Here is a 20135-nt window from a genome sequence, read left to right as displayed (position 1 = left end):
GGCTTCCTAAATTTCGGAAGAACCTACATTGCAAATTACGCAGAAAGGGTCAAACCCCTTTATGATCTAATTAAACCAGATTTTAAAAGATCCAATTGGACTCAAATACACACAGAAATTTTGAGATCCTTACAAACAGACATGCTAATTAAAACAAAATTAGAAACACGTGATAACACACGCAATCTTGTGATTCGAGTCATCCCAGGGAGATGCGGATTCACATACCTGACCTCTAATGAGGGGAAAAAGGTACCAATTGCATTCAAATCACACTTGTACACAGAAGCTGAACAGAAATTCAGCAACAAAGAAAAAATTGTTCATGCAGTTCAAACCGCAATAGCTAGAGAAAAAGACATAGCTGACGGTAGACATATCACAGTCAGAACAGCTGAATCAGCCTTTGAGGCATTAACAACACCGTGTAATTTACCAACAACAACATTGGATCCAGAATGGTTACAATGGGTGAATTCAATCACAACGGACAAAGTATACTACTACTTTGATCCAGAACTAGAAGAAATGAAAAATCTAGCATATGAAGAAACATATCCTCTGCCAATCGACATTCTGCCTTTACGACATTACGCCTGTGTAATCTATACAGACGGACATGCTCAACCGTCCGTTTGGGGAGAACAAGCATACAACCCCACATGTGAGATTACAAAAGAAGTGTGGCGCGGAGGTAAACTAAAACCTCTATTAACAAAAACACACTCAGTAGAAACAAATTCAGAACAACAAACTGAAATAATAGCATTGAAAATGGCGCTAGATAATGCGGATCGCGAATTCCCGACACTTATAGTGTCAGATTCATATTACTGCGTCAAATCATATAACAGCGATTTGCAGACATGGATTCAAAACGGTTACAAAGATGACACAGATGCACCAATAAAGCAGAAACTGCTCTGGGAACAAATAGCTCTTTTACAAAAAGAGCTACCAAAGACTCACGTGACACACTCACTGAGTCATCAGCGTGATGGCGTTCACGTTGTAGGGAATTCATTGGCTGAAGCAGCCGCAGCGGCAGCCACTAAATCGGCTCCCGTAGTTCGAAAAAAGCGTACATTAAAATACATTGACGGTGAAACAGTGCTGGCAGTGAAAACGTCATCAAAAGGCGACTGCTCAGCGTTACCGATCAACTATCCACTCAATTATACATACATAATCGATGCAAACTCCGTCCCTTTTGCTCGAATCCCTGGAGTGGGGGATAGAGTGATTCCAAACATGGACAGGAGAAACTTGTTAATCGCAGACGCACACATGGGCGAGGGTCTCAGACACCTTAAACTAAAAGATTCTCTGGAAGAATTACAATCACGGTACTGGTGGCCAGGCATGAGCCTGCGTCATACCATGTTTGTAAAAAACTGCCCAAACTGCAACAGAGATCGCAGTGGGGAGAGAAACAGTTTAATACCTCGTCGTTCTACTCCAGAAAAAATCAGGAGTAAAAAGGAAGGGTTGCGATTAACTCATACAGGCTAGTTCCACTTATAATGTAGATCACCAGCACTCGGCTGACGTCCGGACTGTTATACAAAGATTTGCGGGTCTAAATGGCATATACGCTAAGAGCATGCTACGTTTGACCATTGTCTCCACTCTAGCCCTCAAGCCTGAGGGGAAACATGGCCAAATGAGCATAGTCCAGCGGGAATCTTCTCACTTCCTTCCTGAGGGTACGGGACGGTGTAAAGAAAAAACCAAGGCATAAAGCAATCTATAACGGAAAGGATATTAGGTTCGGGAGCTGGGTGGGTCAAACATCTAATAAGTGTCCAACGTAGTCTCAATAACTTGCCAAGAAATTCTCTGAAGGGATTCAGTGCGTACGAATTATTATTTGGAACTAGGATGATGATCTCTGACATTGATAGTCAGACTTCAGTGGTGAAAGAAAAAAGCTTTGATATCAAAGACCGTTTGGCTATTTTGCAGGACTTGAACAAAACAAGAAAAGACCTGAGCAACATAAAGTTGAAACAACAGCCAACAACCACTGAAGAACCACCACCTGTCCCAGCAAGACCTGTCTGGATTCCAAAAGTCGGGGATCTAGTCAGGGAAAAGATCGCGGTAAAGAAGGAATTTGGGCCTTCTTACAGAAAAGCAGTTCCTGTCTTGTCTGTCAACGGGACAAGATCAGTTGTACTACCGCCACTTGCTGGAAAAAAGGAGAACCGAGTTGTATCGATCGACCTAGTAAAACCACAACATGTGGCCGATAACAAACAGTAGGCCAAGTGGACTCCCAATAAGTAGCAGAACACCAAGGTTTGCTACCAGTACAGAGGTCCTAACGAAGAGGCTCATCACATTCGAAACGCCTACAGAAGAACAACAAGGACTATGCAACAATGCAATAGAACTAAGACCTCTGAAAACCCAAATAAAAACATTTAGCAGAGACACACCAATCTATAATGAAGTACCAAGTGAAAATGCAAGAAACAGAAATCCTGAACCAATTGGAACAATTGACAGAACAGCATCCGGCTACTTCATAAACTTCGATGATTCCTCTGAGGGCTTCAGCGAATCAAAGACACAGCCATCATCAAAAACCTTTAAAGACAAAGCTAAGGAACTTTTGAGACAACTGAAAGAAACATATCTGATTTCCCCATGGATTGAATTTTGGGTGGGTTTTGGTGCATTTATTCTCATACTTTGGCTCATCATGGTACTTACTTTGGGACGCTTCATTGAGGGAAAATATGCTAAAATGGACACAGCAAGTCAGAAAATCAACTTGATCCTCAAACCACACACATCTTCACACGTCGAGAAAAGAGAACTTTCTTCAGCCAACTTCACAGCCAATCCGATACCTGGTGGGGTAGCCTGGGACAACACTGACTATGAAATTTATGGTCCGGTCGAGATCCTGAAATATCCACACCAAATTAAGATCTCATTGAGTGACTTTGCAAAACCAAACTCATTTGCTGATGATTGGGACTTCGAAAGCATTAATAATATGATGTCTGACTTAGTGATGTCTGCTAAATTTACCAAACATGATTATTTGCAGGGTTCTACAAATTATGACAGTATGTATTGCTATAACCACTATGGTAACCACTTTTTACATAGATCTGCACAACCTAGAAATGTTTTAAATTATAATCAATGGGAACATTGTGCAACACCTCCAAAAGGGAGCTCAAGAACAGTTTACGACAAATATTCATATTTTTCAGGTTTTAACACAAGTAATGCTGAAGCATTTTATTTTAAATTGTCAAACAAGACAGGAACCAAAACCATGATAACCAACACAAAATTGTTATATTCAGACTCATTTTTTGAGCAAATGAATACTTTTGGATTTGATTATTGGGACAAAAATGTTGAATTGAAAAGTGTTTGGGGCACAAAAGAATGGCAAGTACAGGGTATAGAAGCTTTGTTTAGAGCCTGCATGATCCCAGAACAAATGATATTTTTAAATGACACTGTTCAACAGACCACCTGTCTTGGCTTAGCCAAAATCAAAGATTTAAATAAACCGTCTATTCCAAAGCCAACAATGTTTAGCAATAACTCTGATACAGATGAAGAGATAGACGTAAACCATATATTAAACCAAAACAGAACACATCCTGATTGGAAACAGTGGTTGATCTGGCCCACAGATACTAATAACTGTCAAGACAGATTCCTGAACAAAACACAGGGGTTCAAAATGACCAGGCCAGACCCTAGATATCCTCAAAGACATCACCCAGGGATAATAACAACCTACAGTGTGGGCAAATTATGCCTTCAATGGCTACAAACTTCCACACTGGCAGAAATTAAGCAACACCTAACTTTACTTACTGATGGTGCTGACTTGCGTGATTTCACTTTGGGACCACGCAAACAGCGTCAAAAGCGTTTCATAGCAGCCTCTGTATATGCAGCATACAATGAGGCCTGGAAGGTTACTCAAATTGAAACAGCAGAGAGAATACGGGAAATTGACCGTATTAATTTGGAAAAATCACTTTCTGTAGTGGACAATGGGTTAATGACTCTGTCCTCCAGAATTTTTTCTTTGGACAGCATTGTGTCTTCAGCAATCGATATATTATCGCAAGACTTACTGTTATTACAACACGGTCAGTCACAATTGCGTTCTATTGTACAGCTTGGCTGGACGTTACAAAATCTGCGTTCAGGCTATGTGCCTTGGCGTTTAATCAACACAACGTCACTATTCCAAATCTTTAACCTTACTGATAGACAAATCAGTATGGCGCAAAAGGGTGCTGATTATACAATCTTGAGCATTGAAAAACTAGAAAGATTACCAATGACAATGTCAGAACGACCTGTCAGTGAATGGATAATACATGGGATAATAAATATTCCAATCTCAACCTTCAGGTTTCAATACTGCCAAAAATATATACAGGCTGGCATGTACGAGAAATTGGGAAAGGGGTACCTTAAAACAACATGGAACCTGCCCTATTCACATGCATGTGTCAGTAATAAAGGACAGAAAGTGTTTCTTAGTGGCAACAATTGTGCGATGTCACTAAGAGGCACACTTCTGTGTAACGGAATTAGTTTGCATGGAGCCTGTAAAGGGAATTCATACAACCTTTCATGTCACCAGCAAGGCGCACCTGCAAAAGAAATAGAACCATTCTTTCAAAGACTCTATAATGGGAGTTACATTCTTATTGTAGACCGCAGATGTTGTAGTCTTATGCCCGGGACTCCTTATCTAGTAACTACGACTGCGAAGGTCAAGTGCTGTGGACGCTCATTGTTCCCCAGCTCCTTCCCAGACAGGGAGGCAAGGGCATGGCCCGATTTGAAAATTACTTCTATTCGAATAGATACTTTAAGCAGAATGAAAACAGTCCTTCTTCAGACGCCTACCAGGCTCTCGTCATCAAAAGAAACGTATGATCTACAAGTCGCAAGGACGACTGCAGAGATACATACATTATTATCAACTAATTCCCCCGTACATTTCGCGGAAATCCTGAATGAAATCTTAAATATTTCTGATACCATTGGGGTCTCAAAGGTATTTAAGACAGTATTTTCGATGGCATTAACACCATTCAAAGCCATACTGGGTATTTTTCCAGATTTCGTCCATTCGATTTTTGGCGGACTTCCCCTGATCCTGGGACTAATTGCAGGAATCCTATTCTTAGTCCTTATTTTTCGTTATGGCAACCCATGTCACAGACAAATCTCTTGCGACAAGGGAAGAAACAATCCTAGCCATTGGACACCGGGACCGGATATAAAAAATCCTGGGACTCTCCCGGCTTAGAGACCTGAACATGACTTGGTTTCTATCATTTCGACCAATGTGGCAAAGATGTGTTTTACCTGTATTGAGGTGTCTGCTATGCGGAGAAGAATGCGTGTTAGACACCTGTCTGACGCTACAATCGGATGCGCCGATGGATGCAGAAACATTGTTGAGCCCGATCAAGGTTCATGCTTTGTGCTGCCCTCAAAGGCTACCAATCCTGATGACGGCATTCGTGGAAGCTTCACCACTACGATTGATGGGTAGTGAAGTTCAAGATGAAAGCAGCATCGAACAGGTACGACCTTCTGTCAGTAATGCAAATCAGAATGTCAATGGAGACAATCATGCGCAAGAATGCATGATTACACCTATTTCCGAGTTAGTGGAACTTTCCCAGGAAGCTGTTGACAGTTTCTTCGAAAGCCTAAATGATATGATGTTCTCACCCGAACAGAAATAGAGACTTTTGAGCAAGCTCGCACACGGCGTTCCCTGAATTCGGCCTTCAACTTTAAAAATAAAGTCACATGAACAATTTCGCTCCAGTTCACGGACAGCAGTTTTTCCAGCAGCCCCTAATATTTTTGCATATTTTTCGGGACACTATCTTCTGCTTAAAGTAAGAACTATTCTTAGAGAACTAAGGTTTCTAAATTTTAGATAACTTATAGACATTAGCTGCCCGCTGGCATGTTCATAGATATTTTATTCTGTGATGGAATGGTCTCGAAACTTTTTTCTGTATTTAAGAAACCATTTCATGTGTAATTCTCATATACCAAATAAGCAATAATGTATACAAATGCGATTACTTTGGCATTTTTCTACAGCTTGAGTGCATACCATATATATATGTCTGCAATTTTTCAGTATATTTGAAAATTTCAAAATGCATTTATGTATTTTGGGGTGGTAAGGTATACACACTACTCTATAGTATGTTGTACTATGTTATACTATGCCTAGATTAGTAAATATGTCCATAGTTAGCGTGGAGTGGGTGTCATGTATTCCTATAGGTTCTGAATCGATCCCCCTATTCCTGACCCTATTCTAGTTAAACAAACCAACAAGTTAACTAGCAGTCAGCCCATGAGGCAGAAAACCCCCATGATGCAGATACCGTTATCTGACGCAGTCACACTACGGCACAGGAACGTGTTATCTGATTAGGTCATAACGCTTGCGATCTAATTAGACAAGCGATATTCCTCCAGCCCCTGATAAGGCATACGGAGTTCTCATAACAAATCAAACCTATGACAACCTGGGCAAAACCCTGCGGCCATTGTTTTGATTTCACCGAGAACTTTAGTAAAAGAATGTGCTAACGAGCAAATCGTATGACATCTTTATTGACGTATCTATGTCCATCCTTACGTCAATCTCGGCACCTTAAAGGTATAAATATTACCGATCTTGCCATATGCAAACACACGCGTGGTGACGAGACGGAGCAGCCATACTTGCCGAAGCCAAGAGCAGAGCAGACCCCGCTGGCAACAGCCCCGCCTTTCTGACGCGCTGAGAGACGCGCTGCTTTCTCCTGCCGAGAATCCAGCACCGGCGTTTCTGGGCAGCCCTCGCAGGCAGCCTGGAATATCGAGACCAGAGAGAGAGATACCATTCCTCATTCATCCTAACTTCCAGGTACAGAACTGAATAACCCCTCACAGAGAATTCTTTAGTTATTCACTTGGCAAAAACAAACTTAACTTAAACTGTAGCTATCTATTCCCGCCCTCGTATTAGACTTAGGTCAGGTACACGGGGTAGGCGTATCTAGAAACACCAGTTGAGTACGTTTAGTCAAATGTATATGTGTATGTAATATATTTTATTCATTTTAAAACATCTTATGGCTTAGAAACCATATCAATGTTTTTACAGTATTATTTTATACTATTGCTTTTAATGTATGCACTTTACTTAACTATAAGTATTGCAATAATATCGATCCATTTCTCTTGTATGAGAAAAGAGACTGATCAATAAATAACACCTTTTTATTGAACACGCCCGTCTCTTCCTTTTCTCTACAATCTGATGAGACTAAGAATGCACGTACTGACTGAGTAAAATAATTTGCCTTTTGTTCACACGACTCTCGAGATTGACTCTTGATTAGGGGAGAGCAAAGTTGTCATGTTCTATGGTTGTCAGAAACTAAATCCCTTCTTGTCTAATCAGGGAAGTTAATTCCTCCTTGAACATTCGAGAAAGTTTCTAGTGAACTCTGAGCTAAGCTGGCAAACCCAAAACTTTAAGTCTAGTATCGACAGTAGTAGACCTAGTTAACGTCTGGCCTAGGCCTTTACTGCTGTAGGTATTATTCCAATGCGCAGAGCCTATTGGGAAGATAGGAACTACACTACAATAGAACTTGTGATGGTTTATGATTAGATTTATTTTCTGTGAAATATCCACTTGGGAATTTGTAATCGGCCAACAGATTTCTTGAGACATTCAACATATTAACCAATCGTTAAATATTGTGAAAAAAGGGATAAGACTTTTGTTTCTCTTTCCGGTCACTGTTGGGAGTGGCTGTTGATAGCAAGGTGCAGAATGCCTAAACCTCTTTGTGCCTTTGATGTGGGTTCTCCAACTTGGAGGTTACCCTGCTGTAAGGGCATCACTCGAGACAAAGGCTAAGTCTGGCTGGAAGACAGCCTGAGAAAGACATATAAAAGATGAACCAACTCAAACTGGTTTTGAAAGTGAAGACCGAGAATAAACATCACCCATCTGCTGTACCTGTATAAGAGTTGGATCTTTTTGACTCTTATATTGCCACAGTTTAAGGTTCTTTCTGACCAGTGAGGGAGGGTTCTCCTCAGAGTACCGAGTGGATTACCTCACAACCAGAGCTGGCGTCTGACTCGCAGCCAGCTTCTCAGAGGTGAGGGAACATCACCTGGAGTCTGATCTGGAAGGAGAGCTGTTTCCCTGTTGTGGAATGCCTGTAGAATCCTGCCATGAAGAAGAGAGCAGGCGCGAGGTAAGCCTACAGGAGGATGTAAATAGTGGTGTGGGAAACAGCACTTGACCCCAAGGCTTTCAGTTCCACTGGCAAATAATATTGAAATAGTGTCTGGCTCGAAGCCAGTCTCTATCGCCAAAGGGGTGGCTTTGTGGCTCTTCTGAAGTGCGCCTGTGCAGATCGCCAGTCTGTGCCACTGAAGAAGAGACCATTACCAAGACTTTTCACTTGCCCAAGCTGCCTGAACAGACTATGTGCTGCAGGCTGTGGTACTTGCCACAAGTGTCCCTAAGAGGTCTGCTGGCTGGCTCTTAGGAGACTAGTGTTCAGCTCATGGCCTAAGACTGCCCGCAATGACTGGCTATCCCTATAGCACTTATCATGTGGCAGAAGAAACTAGGTCTCTCTAGGTGACACTGCTCTTTCGAGGCATTTGTCACTGTGTGCTCTAGTGACTGTGCAGCCGACTGGGGCACTAACTGGATGTTTGCCTGATTAGACTAAAAGGCTGCTAAGTTGAAGCACCTTAAGGTGACTTAATTGTTGTCCCTTAACCTGTGACCAGAAGCAGAATGCATCACCATCCTGATCCTCCAGGATGACAGATAATCTGAATCGTCAACCGCAAGGCAGTAGGACGCCCTGCAGCAACTTCCAGGGCCCAACCCCGAGCCAACGCTGTGCTCGAGAGAGGGTTCTTAACCAAAACAGAAAAAAACAAAAAGAAAAAAATATTTTCAGAACAGCAAGCCTTGTTGGTATCCCATGCAGTAGGAGGCTGGCTTAGTATATGGTGCACACTTATTTGATTGTAGCGCCTTCCACTAATCCAGGCAACCCTTATGGTGATTTTATTTGAATTTGATGACTATAGAAAGCTCTCAAAGTGGTAACTGTGAAGAGCAGCCTTCAGGCTTATCTCGAAAAGGTGTTAAGCAGCTTGTTTTATCAGTTTAATAATGTAGTGTAGGTGTAATGAAAGAGCCACACAGTGTTTATATAAAAATTCCTCTATTTATTACACAACACATTTGTATATCTCCTACCCAGAGATATCCACACAAAACTACCTCAATTGCAGTAAGGTAAGTAGCACAAAATACAGTGGTCTCCAGGTGGAGACTAAACCATATATTAGCAAAGTGGAATGTGACCTGCAGAAGAGGATCGGACTTGGACCAGAAGTCCCAGTGGAGCTGGGGACACAAGGAACCACCCAAGATAAGTACCCAGGAACCCCACGGAGGCTGTGTGCAGAGTGGGAACACAGCCCAGTGACCAATGGGAGAGAGTGAAGAAGTCGCAGTTGCAGTTTTGCGGAAGAAGGACCCTTCCCAGAGGACCCCAAAGAATTCCCTTTGAGGACGGAAGGTTGGAGAGCCACACCACCCGTGGATGCCCCGGAGACCAGGTTACCTACACCAGGGGAGCCAAGTGCATCCCGGAGGAGATGTCGGAAACCTCTGTAGACCACAATGGAAGACTTTGAGAAAAATGCCACTGGAGAGGCAGATGAAGAAGTCCGATTAAATCCAAGGATGGATTCTTGAAGTGAAGAGCCCTGAAGCAGAGGGGACAGAGTCTATGTCACTCTGGATTGACCAGGAGGCACGGAAGAGCAATGCCCAGCTATGCTGGGCGGTTCAAAATTGTTGATGGTGACCTTGGAAGACCAGGAGCCGTGCACGAACTGTCTCACGTGGGATGTCGGTGACTAGGTGGTCGGTGTCTGGCTGTAGAAGCAACAAGCCTTGTTTTGTTAGCCGCAACTGCCTTGGAGAGTGAAGAAGCAATATTGGGACCAGCAAGGTCCAAGGGACTTGCCAACAGCAGGAGATTCGGAGCAGGCCCCAAGCAAACAGGGTAGCCCACTGAAGCAGGAGAAGACCCTTGGGAGGACCTACAGGCCAAAGGCACAAGTGTTTCAGGAGGACATTGAACAGCTCAGCAAGAAGAAATTTTAGCGGTGAGGAAGCTGTACTTGGCAGGAAGAAATGCTTGAGGCTGCAACTTCTTATAGCCCAAAGAGCTCTGGAGTGCAGAGCCAACAAGCTTTGGCAACGGCAAGTCATCACGAGGCACAGGGGTCAGTTCCGACAATGGATACTGGCCTCAAAATTGCAGAGAGGACAAGGCCAGTCCTTCAGGGAGTTGCAGAACCACCACCTGTGTTACTGAGCCTTACGAAGTCCGTGGGACGTCGGGAGCAGCAGACCAGTCTGCTTTGTTGCAGTGCCTGCAGATGCAGGGGAGTGACTCCTTCACTCCAAGGGAGATTACTTTGCATGTCCTTGATGCCCACAGGTCTGGGGAAGATCCTGGTAGAAGCACGGACGACAGAGAAGACTTGTAAAACTGCGAGACCAGGAGTAGCAGAAGTCTTCCTTGATGCAGTCTTTGTTCCAGGCAAAGTCCAGTGAAGTTCAAGTGTCCACATGGTCGAAGAGTGACATGGTCTCAGGCTTTAGTCTTGTCCCACAACTAATCCCTCCCTGAGCAGGGGCTGGACAGAGGGGAGGATACTCCTTTATACTTTGTCCAGTTTTGCACCAGAGCGGGAGCCAAGGGCTCCCTGAACTGGCTCAAACTGGATGTGCAAGGAGGGCACCAGATGCGCCCTAAAAGCAGTCTAGTGCTCTGGCAAGCACCCTCACCCTACCTATTACACAAGTCCTGTCTGGGAGGTGGTCACTGTTCCCTGCGACAGAAAACCTATTATTCTACCTTTCCCTGCTTGTTCTTGGCTCAGCAGCAGGAGTGCAGAATCGTGTCTATGGTAGGCAGCAGCAATAGCTTCCTGTCAGACCCTGAAAGGCTCTAACTGGGAGTACATGGGGTACCACAGGGGAGCCCCCGAGTACATGGGATCATACTTCCAACACTGGAATCGGTGTTTGGATATGATATGATTCCAACATGTTTGATACCAAACATGACTGGCTTCGATGCAGCCACTATATATATCTTGTAATTACTGCTGCCCACTATATGTATTAAAATGTCTGACCGTGCTTACAAAGCCAAGAGAATAGACTATGGTGTTTGTTCGGGTGTTCTGTTCATGCAGGAGCACCCTGAAACTTAAAACCCATAAGTTACCTCTATTTCAGGCTCTTCAGTCCTGAGGGCATGGTGCTTGGTTTCAAGTTTAGTGACCTCAGATATAAGGAAACGTAAATCTGCCGTTAGAGGTTCTAGCATCAGCTCACTCGGGCTGCAATGGCCAGCCTGCAGTCACAGTTTAAGTGGACGCCCATGGGTGGCACAATACATGCTGCAGCCCAGGGGAGACCCCTGGTGTACCTATGCCCTAGGTACCTCAGTAGTACATAAAGGGACTTACAAGGGTACACCAGTAGTCCATTGTGGATGTACAAAAGTACTTACTATAGACAGTTTAGGGAAATAGCACAGTGACTGGAGTCCTGATTAGCAGCATTTTATTTATTTATTTTAAAGTTTTATATAGCGCTAGCTAGACCTGTAAGTATCAGAGCGCTTTACATAAACACAGTAAACAGCAGTAGGATATTACTTTACATAGTAGGCCGGCATTAAGGAAGCAAACCACAGAAACAAAATACAGCATGGGAAATATATATGCAGTGAAGCGGAGGGGGAGAGAGCAATAAAAGAAAAGGTGAGAGTGACATGGTCCGGTCACCCACTCTTCTTGAATGTCTAGAGAGAGAGAGAGAGAGGAGACAACTCAGATAAAGAAGACTAGGTTAGTTGACGTTGGTCATGAAAGTATTTGTTTAGAAGATGGAGTTTCAGGTCCCTTTTGAAACAGGAGAAGGAGGGGTTGCATCTGAGAACTCCAGGGAGAGCGTTCCATATCCTGGGAGCGTTGCCAGAAAATGATCCGTATTGTGTGGTTTTCTTTTTCAATTTTGGAGGAATAGGGAGGAGTGAGTTGGAGCTTCTTAGTGTTCTGGATTGACCTGCTCTACTCAGTTTGTTATTTAAGTAGTTGGGGTCAGGAGAGTGAAGGGTTTTGTGTGTGATGCAGGCCAATTTACAAATACATCTCCCTTCCATGGGAAGCCAATTGAGGCAGTTGAGAGCTGGAGTGATGTGTTCAAATCTTTTAACTCCAGATACGAGTCAAGCGGACAAGTTCAGCACTGCTCTTAGAGGGGCTAGGTGAGCTTTTGGAGGCCCTGTAAGGATGACATTCCTGTAGTCGATTTTAGAGAGAACTAGGGATTGGACTACTGTCTTGAGGTCATCATGGGGTAGAAAAGGTTTCAGTTTCTTGAGATGTTTTAGAGAGAAGAGAGCACTTTTTGCAGAGTTTTCGATGTCAGCCTCCATTGATAACTTCTTGTCAAGAGTGATGCCTAGACACTTAACTGAGTCGGATAGGGTAAGGGGGCAGTTTAGGGCAACCAGATTCTTGAGCCACTCTTGGATTGGACGATGGTTACTTTTTGGAGAGAATAGGATTAGTTCCGTTTTGTCTGGGTTGAGCTTTAAGTGGTTAACGAAGAACCAAGTTTGTATCTCGGTTAGGGTGTTATTGAGGAGTCGGATGTCGCTGGGAGACTTGATCCTGAAATAGATTTGGGTGTCGTCCACGTAAAGGTGGTAATTCACTCCGGCTTTTTTCAATATGATTGTGAGGGGCTCCATGAAGAGATTGAAGAGGGACGGGGAGAGGATCGAGCCTTGCAGGACCCCAAGTGTGACTTTAGTTTGCTTTGAGAGACGGGAGTTAATTTTAATTTGTTGCGAGCGGTGTTGAAGGAAGGAGGTGAACCATTTTAGTACTGTGCCATTAAAGCCGGATCGTTTTGACAGGATCTCCAAAAGGGCTGGATGGTTTACTGTGTCAAATGCCGCAGATAGGTCAATAAGAATGAGTAGGCAGGCATCACCTTCGACTAGGGTCTTGTGAATGTCATCGGCGACATTGAGCATAGCTGTTTCCGTGCTACAGCCTTTTCTGAAACCAGATTGAAAGGCTTCAAGGAGGTTGACCTCATCAATATGAATATTGAGTTGGAGGAGAACACATTTCTCCAATGTTTTAGCAAGGAATGGGAGGTTAGAGATAGGTATGAGGTTGTTAAGATCATTAGGGTCAGCCCCAGGTTTCTTGAGAATGGTTGCGATTTGTCCTAGTTGAAGGGAGTCTGGGACACAGCCTGAGGTGAGAGAGGCCTTGATGATTTTAGTCCAGAAAGAGGAGATGGTGTGGTTGAGTTATTTTATGACTGTGGAAGGGAGGAGGTTCATGGTGTGGGAGATAGGTTTTAGATTGGAAATTATCTTGAAGACCTTGTTTACCGACATTAGCTCAGGTCAGACCAATGCGCATTGTTTTTTAGCTGGAGGTAGGTCTGACTGTCCTTGTTAAGAGCTCTTTCCGAGTGGACCAGGGATGTTGAAGGGGGGCAGGTTAAAGGGGAAGGGGGTTAGCAGTTAGAAAGAAGGATTGCTCAATTTAGAGACTGTATTGGTGAAGAAGGTGACTATTTCTTCACATCGCTCATTGGTGGCTTCGATTTCTTGAGAGGGAGTGCAGTTAGTTTGGCTTTTAACAATGTTGAAGAGTTCTCGTGGTCTGTTTTTCGCCCGATCTAGTTGGCTGTGGAAAAAAGATGCCTTTTCGCTGAAGATGTGTTTTTTTGTATGACCGTCAAGCAGATCTAAGATGTGTTGGGTGCAAGGATGAGGGGTTTTGTCTTCAAGACCTTTCAGTTTGTCTGAGTTGGCGCAGTTCATCATTCAGCTCCATGTTAAACCAGGGTTTTGATTTGATTCTCCTCAGTTGTTTGAGTTTGAGAGGAGCTACTTGGTCTAAGACCTCTGTCATTACTTGATTTGAAGTGAGAAGTGAGGTTATCCGCCGTCCATGATGAGGGATGGAGTTGAAGATGGGGATTAATCTTGGCTTCAAGTTCGGAAAGAGGTATTTCTTTGATGTTTCTGGTTAAGAGTTTAGGTTTGACAACACAAATAGGTTGGAGGCTGGCAAGTGTGTCAATCTTGAACAGAATGAGGTGGTGGTCGGACCAGTCAATGGGAGTAATCTCTCTCAAGGAGATCAGATCATTGTTTGTTATGATCACATCTAGTGTTGCACTTTTGATGTGAGTAGGTTTATTGCAGAGTTGCTTGAGGTTATGTATTTCCATAAGGTTGGAGAGGTTCAGGACATTGGAGTCTTCTGGGTTGTTCCAGTGGATATTGAGGCTACCCAAGAAAACTTATTTGGTGTCTGACAAGGAGAATTGTGTTATTGGGTCTGTTAGTTCTTCGGGGAAAAGGGTACGCTAGGAGGATGGTAGATAGTGTGGAATTTGATGAATGGGGTGCCCTTGGTGGTGAGTTCGACGCCTAGGTATTCAAACAATAGGTATTTTGCAGGTTTGAGTTTGGTAATCAGAATTCCGTCTTTATGAATGATGGCTAGCCCCCCCCCGTCCCCCTCAGTTTTGATTGGCCGGTCTTGTCTGATGAGGTTGTACCCTGGAGGGGTGAGAATGTCAAGATCGGGGGTGGAGTGGGAATTGAGCCAGGATTCTGTGAGGAAGGCGATGTCAATTTCTTCAGCAAGGAGAGCTTCGGCAATGTCAGTAGCGTGTTGTACTGCTGATCTGCAGTTTAGGAGCATACAAGAGAGGATGGGGAGCCTCGATGAGACAAGGAGTTATGACTAGGTCAGTCAGGCAGGGTCAAAAACACTGATATCAAGCAAAAAGTGGGGGTAACCATGAAAGCAGATCCTACTTTCCTACACATGCCTTTTAATTTCAAAACATAAAATGCACACTTCAGCTTTTAACTCTAATTTTTAACGGTACAGCTTAACTCTGTTAATGCAGTCAGTTGGGAAATGCTGCCCTACTCCCAGCTTCCACACACAATCATGCAGCAATTAACAAACACTAACCCCTACAAAACGCCAAACCTATTGGTTTTGCTAATGTATGTTTGATTGATCAGATGGCTTTATTGTATTATTATTCAATAACTTTTGATTGAGTTCCTCGCTGTGGATATTTGCAAAGTTTCGTTTTAAAAAATGTTCTCACGTTCAACGCCTTTTTGCTGCGTCTAAAAAGAATTCACATTCGGGAATCACTTGTTTGTGGAGGATTGATCCTGGTCTCTGATGAGACAATTATTGTACTGAATTGACAATAAAAACACATTATGTTGATTGGCTTTCCAATAATAGCTGTTGCTTGTTGTTTGTTCTTTGAAGGAGTGTTAGCACAGGCGAGATCTGTTCTGGCCTGGCATAGTCGCTACAGGTTTTGTCCGACATGTGGAAGCCCAACCAAGATCGAAGAAGGTGGATACAAAAGAACATGCTTAAGGGAAAAATGTTCCAGTCTCCAAGGTGTTCATAATACTGCATACCCACGAGTTGGTAAGGATGCTTTACAACAAAGCTACTTGTTTAAGGGGATTTAGCCTAAGGTTTGTACTGTAAAAGCAAATGTTGTAATGTCAGTTTGGGCTGTAGCGATACATTAAGCTGGTTTAAAAAGAATAATAATTTTGCATATGTCCTGTTGTGGGAAATAACTGAAACGCAAGGGTGATGGGTGTAAGACTTGCTAAAGTCTTGTGCATCTGGCATGCGCTCGAGCTTCATTGCAGTCGTCTGTCTTACTCTCCCTTCTGGGGTTCTCCAGGCGGTGACAGCCTGATGCAGATGAGTTTTGGTCTTAGGAAAGTTGTTTCACATGGTGCCATGGGACTCACACTGCACCTTACTGATCAGGTCCACGATGCTAAACTTGGTCTGGGGTTGCTTGTGCTCCCACCTAAGGGGACCTGTCTTGGCAGTTCGGACTGGGCTGTTCCTGTTCAAGCTGGACCAATGCTGATTAGAATGCTGTCCTGAGTAATGGCCAATGTTTGGGAGTTTGCAAGCATTCCAACCATCATATGTTTATTTCATTGTACAAAAATAAGCCTTTGTATGATAACAGTAAGTGTTCTCGTGACCAAATGCCAGCCAAATGTTTGTTGCCTCTCCGATAGCTGAAACTGTAAATACGCCTGTTAACTAAAATATTGTTAACGCCTTCGATGCTCATGACGGAACGGTCCCGTCATGAGCGTCGGTTGAGCTGTGCTCATGACGGAACCGTTCCGTCATGAGACGGTAGGCTCATTAGAACCTTCAGCGCAGGAATCTGCGCCGCGCTGAAGGTGTTAAGAAGCAAGACATGACTACACGTTTTCTCCCTCTTATTCACAAGTGTCACACAGGATCTGGGTTAATGCACCTTTTTGATGGCAGAATGAAAAAAAACAGCCATTGTGAAAGCTACCTTCAGTGTCTCTGACTGAGAAATTTCATAAAATTCTGGCATATCCCCCATGTTTATCGCCTGGAATCAGTGAGATTAATGAATGTATGTCAGTTTTATACAGCTGTTCAATCTTAACCTACAGTTTAATTCTACTTAGGATATTTTAAATTAACTACTGAAAGGTGCTGTTTCATACTGTGTTGTATGTTAAGCCATCCTATTTTGTGGATTCTTGTACTTGTCTGAGATGCAGTGCCAGTCCTGTACCATAATAAGTAACTGTAAGGGTCAGCCTTTGCTCTGCTAACTATATTGACATAAGACAGGCCCTGTGTGATTTCCAGCTGTTGTCGTAAACCAAAATGAACACTCAGACCTGAAGCAAGACTCAATAATTTCAGTTCTGAGTGACTCGTTATCCTCTCAGCATCAATGCCACAAAAAAACCTCAAACTATCTTATCTGTGGTTAACCATTGCCAGATGAAGTACATCCTCCATTTCCCGCTGCTGCTCCATGCGTGGAGAGCATGGACACCAGAGTTATGGAAGCTTTGGCTTCAGCGTCTGTCTCCAAGCGTATGCATGTGATAGAGTTGTGAGGCTACTTTACACACGCTTTATAGCTTTACCCTCTTGAAGCTTACTCTGGAAGATGTAACCTGTTGTCCGGAAGATTACCTTCCTTCGTGTTCTGTCTGCTGTGCAATGTATCCACACATTAAATATGGGAGAATCATGTCATAGGAAAAATATACCCGTATGGTGACTTGTTTATTTGAGTCTGTTGTGTAGGAAGGTGGATATCTGACTATGGTTACCCCCAACTTTTTGCCTAGAGTTTTGCTGGTTTTTGACTTAGTTGGCCTGGGATCCTGCTATTCAGGACCCCAGGCTTCCTGCTCTCTCTGTTAAAATGGACTCCATGTACCCTAGGTACATATCTAATTGGATACTGGGTCACCTTATCAGTCCCTGTACAGTGTGCCTTAGGTGCCCAGGGCATAGGTGTACCCAGGGCCTACCAGGGGCTGAAGCATGTATTATGCCACCCCTGGCTGGCCATCTAAAACTGACACAACTGGCTGCACGACCGCTGGGGCAAGGTGGTGTAATCACCCTTTGCTGTAGATATAGTATACCTATATCTAAACCTAAAATGAACACATATACTCCTATCAGTCACTCCTATGGCAGGCCTTATCAATCCTGAAGGCAGAGTGCTTGGAATTATGTGAGATGGTGCTCTGGCATGAGCTGAGCCCGTCTGCAGCTTGCGGAACCAAGTCCTAATAGCTGTTCCATGATAACACTATACCATATACTCTTAAGTGCATTATCAACCTCGCGGTTAAATGCTAACTCTGGTATAACATTATCAAAACATGTCGAGTAAGGTGTCATACGAATTGGAATACTAACCCCTCGCCAATTCTGGCGACGGGGGTAGCATTCCACCCTTCTAGAGGGACACGACATGTATGAAACTGTGAACCCCGGTTAAAGTTAACTCGAGCCTTGGCATCACAAAATGGATGCTGCCACCACAGACACAAGTCTGACCTCCTGCTGCTGGGAGTCCTTCCAGCGAGGGTGGCTTGGACAAAGGGTTTCCTGCCTTGGGAGGTGCTAGCACCACCCCAGACAGGATTTTGTGTATTGGGTAGGACAGGCCTGAAAGGAATGAGACATGCCTGTGGCACACAAGGTGCCCTGTGCATTCACCGGTTCAAACCAGTTGCTAGGGCATCCCTGCCCCTGCTCTGGCGCGAACACCGGACAAAGGATAGGGGGTGTAACCACCCCCCTTCCTGGTCCCACCCAGGGGAGGGACCTAGTCAGTAGTGCAGCCCCCTTTAGGAGAATAAAGGTAGGAGCTGGTCCCTTTCCAAATTAGATTATCCTGAACAACTTTACAAGCAGAAACTCTGGACTTCGACGTTCTGCTCCACAGAAGACTGAAGAATCTCCCTTGTGGGCAAGGAGTGTCCACCCTGCAACTGCAGGCACCATCAAGCGTCCAGCGGCTTCACTTTGTCGTCTTCCCTTGAGGATGCAGACTTCAGAGCCCGACGAGACCCGGATTCCCAGACCTCTCCGACCTCAACCTACATCTGCAGCACAGCTGAGATCCGTGGGTGCGACGAGACACGTGGGACCGGCCATCTTGAAAGAACCTGCACTTCGCTTTCAGCACGACTCCCGAGGTAAACTCGACCAAGTGCTTTGGGGATTGAGGAGCCCCAGCCCCGAGCAGCCCCTGCACCGAAGATCAGCCCTCCAGCATCCACGAGATCTGCGTGGGGCCCTTCTGCTTGTTTGCTGCTCGACGCGTTGTCTGGTCACTTGCCGGCTGGCTAGTGACCTCCTAGACGACCGTTGAAACTTACACTGCTGGTCTGGTTGCTCCAGACTGGCCCATGCTCCCTTCCAAAAGAGGAGCACCCCGGACTCTCCTAGTCCGCGCCAGACGCTTTTTCCACTCACCGCGTGGGTTGCCTTTGCCAAGGCCTGTTGACGCCGAATCCAGAACAGACACCGCCGACAGCGAGAGCCTGCGTGGGACAGCTCGTGCCTACATCCTGGTCGTCGAAGACACCTCCTGGTCCACGTGGCTGCAGAGTCAAGCGTCCACTCTTCACCTGATCGCGACAACGACATCTGGTTCCTTCCTGGTTCCACTCCAGTCACTGGCTAGTGACTTTGAACATTGTCCCCTCTGCTTTCAGGTCCTCTTCTTCACCGATCCACCCTTGGATCGCACCGGACATCTTCCTCCTGGTCGCCTGCAGCATCATTTCTTTCTGGCTCCATTGACTTCAACGCAGAAACCCGACACGACTTCGCACCTATGCACCCGCAGCCCGTGGGTGAGGTAACCAGAGCATTTTGGTGCTCAAGGGTAGCTTGACTCTCCTAGTGTCCAGATTCACAGTCGTTTTAGTCCTAACTAGTCAGGATTGTCCGTACTCACCTTTTTCTTGAACTGTACTGTCCATAGACGTTGTTACGCATCCCGCGTGTGAGTTCACACTCTGCACCCGTGTCCCGTGGGCCTCCTATTACTTACCTAAGGTTAGGATAGCGTAGTCCCAGCGGTCCTGCAGCCTCTGGACCGCTCCATTTCTTCTATCGACTTTCACATTCCATTTACTTAGTATATGGTTTGCCGTGCCCTTAGGGCACCATTGTAATTTTGTGCAACTTATCGTATTTTTCCTAAGAGATTGTCATGTGCTTAGCCCTCTGACCTCATAAAGAGTTCAGAGGTGTTGTTATTAATAAATATATTGTTTATTTTCATAACAACCTGTGTGGTGTCCTTTCATCTGGTATTCAAGGGGTTATATTGTGGTAAAACAGCTGGCTTCACATGCCAAAAGAGTTTAGCCTAAGAATGCTTTGTCCATGCTACCATTAGGATAGCTGGTCTATAAGGTTGACTTACAACCAATCACCATAAGCGTTGTTTGGACTGATACATGATGCTCACTAGTTCTAGTGATCACCTTGTATCAGGCCAACTTCTCACATTGGTGTGCAGCGCTTGAGATTTGAGCTTGCTGTTGTTTTTACCA

General features: G+C 44.5%; 1 protein-coding gene across 1 annotated transcript in view; it reads left to right on the top strand.

Moving 5' to 3' along the window:
- The window catches only part of NUDT12 (nudix hydrolase 12), a 212932-nt gene that overhangs the window by 73344 nt on the left and 119453 nt on the right, over positions 1–20135 (top strand). Inside the window, exon 4 of the mRNA XM_078675455.1 lies at positions 15496–15663. Coding sequence (XP_078531581.1) covers positions 15496–15663 — 168 coding nt within the window. The remainder of the gene's footprint in view (positions 1–15495; positions 15664–20135) is intronic.

The sequence above is a fragment of the Lissotriton helveticus genome, chromosome 2_1 (genome assembly GCF_964261635.1).
Source record: "Lissotriton helveticus chromosome 2_1, aLisHel1.1, whole genome shotgun sequence".
Classification (NCBI taxonomy): domain Eukaryota; kingdom Metazoa; phylum Chordata; class Amphibia; order Caudata; family Salamandridae; genus Lissotriton; species Lissotriton helveticus.
The sequence above is the reverse complement of the archived record's forward strand: the minus strand, read 5'-3'. Positions and strand labels throughout refer to the sequence as shown.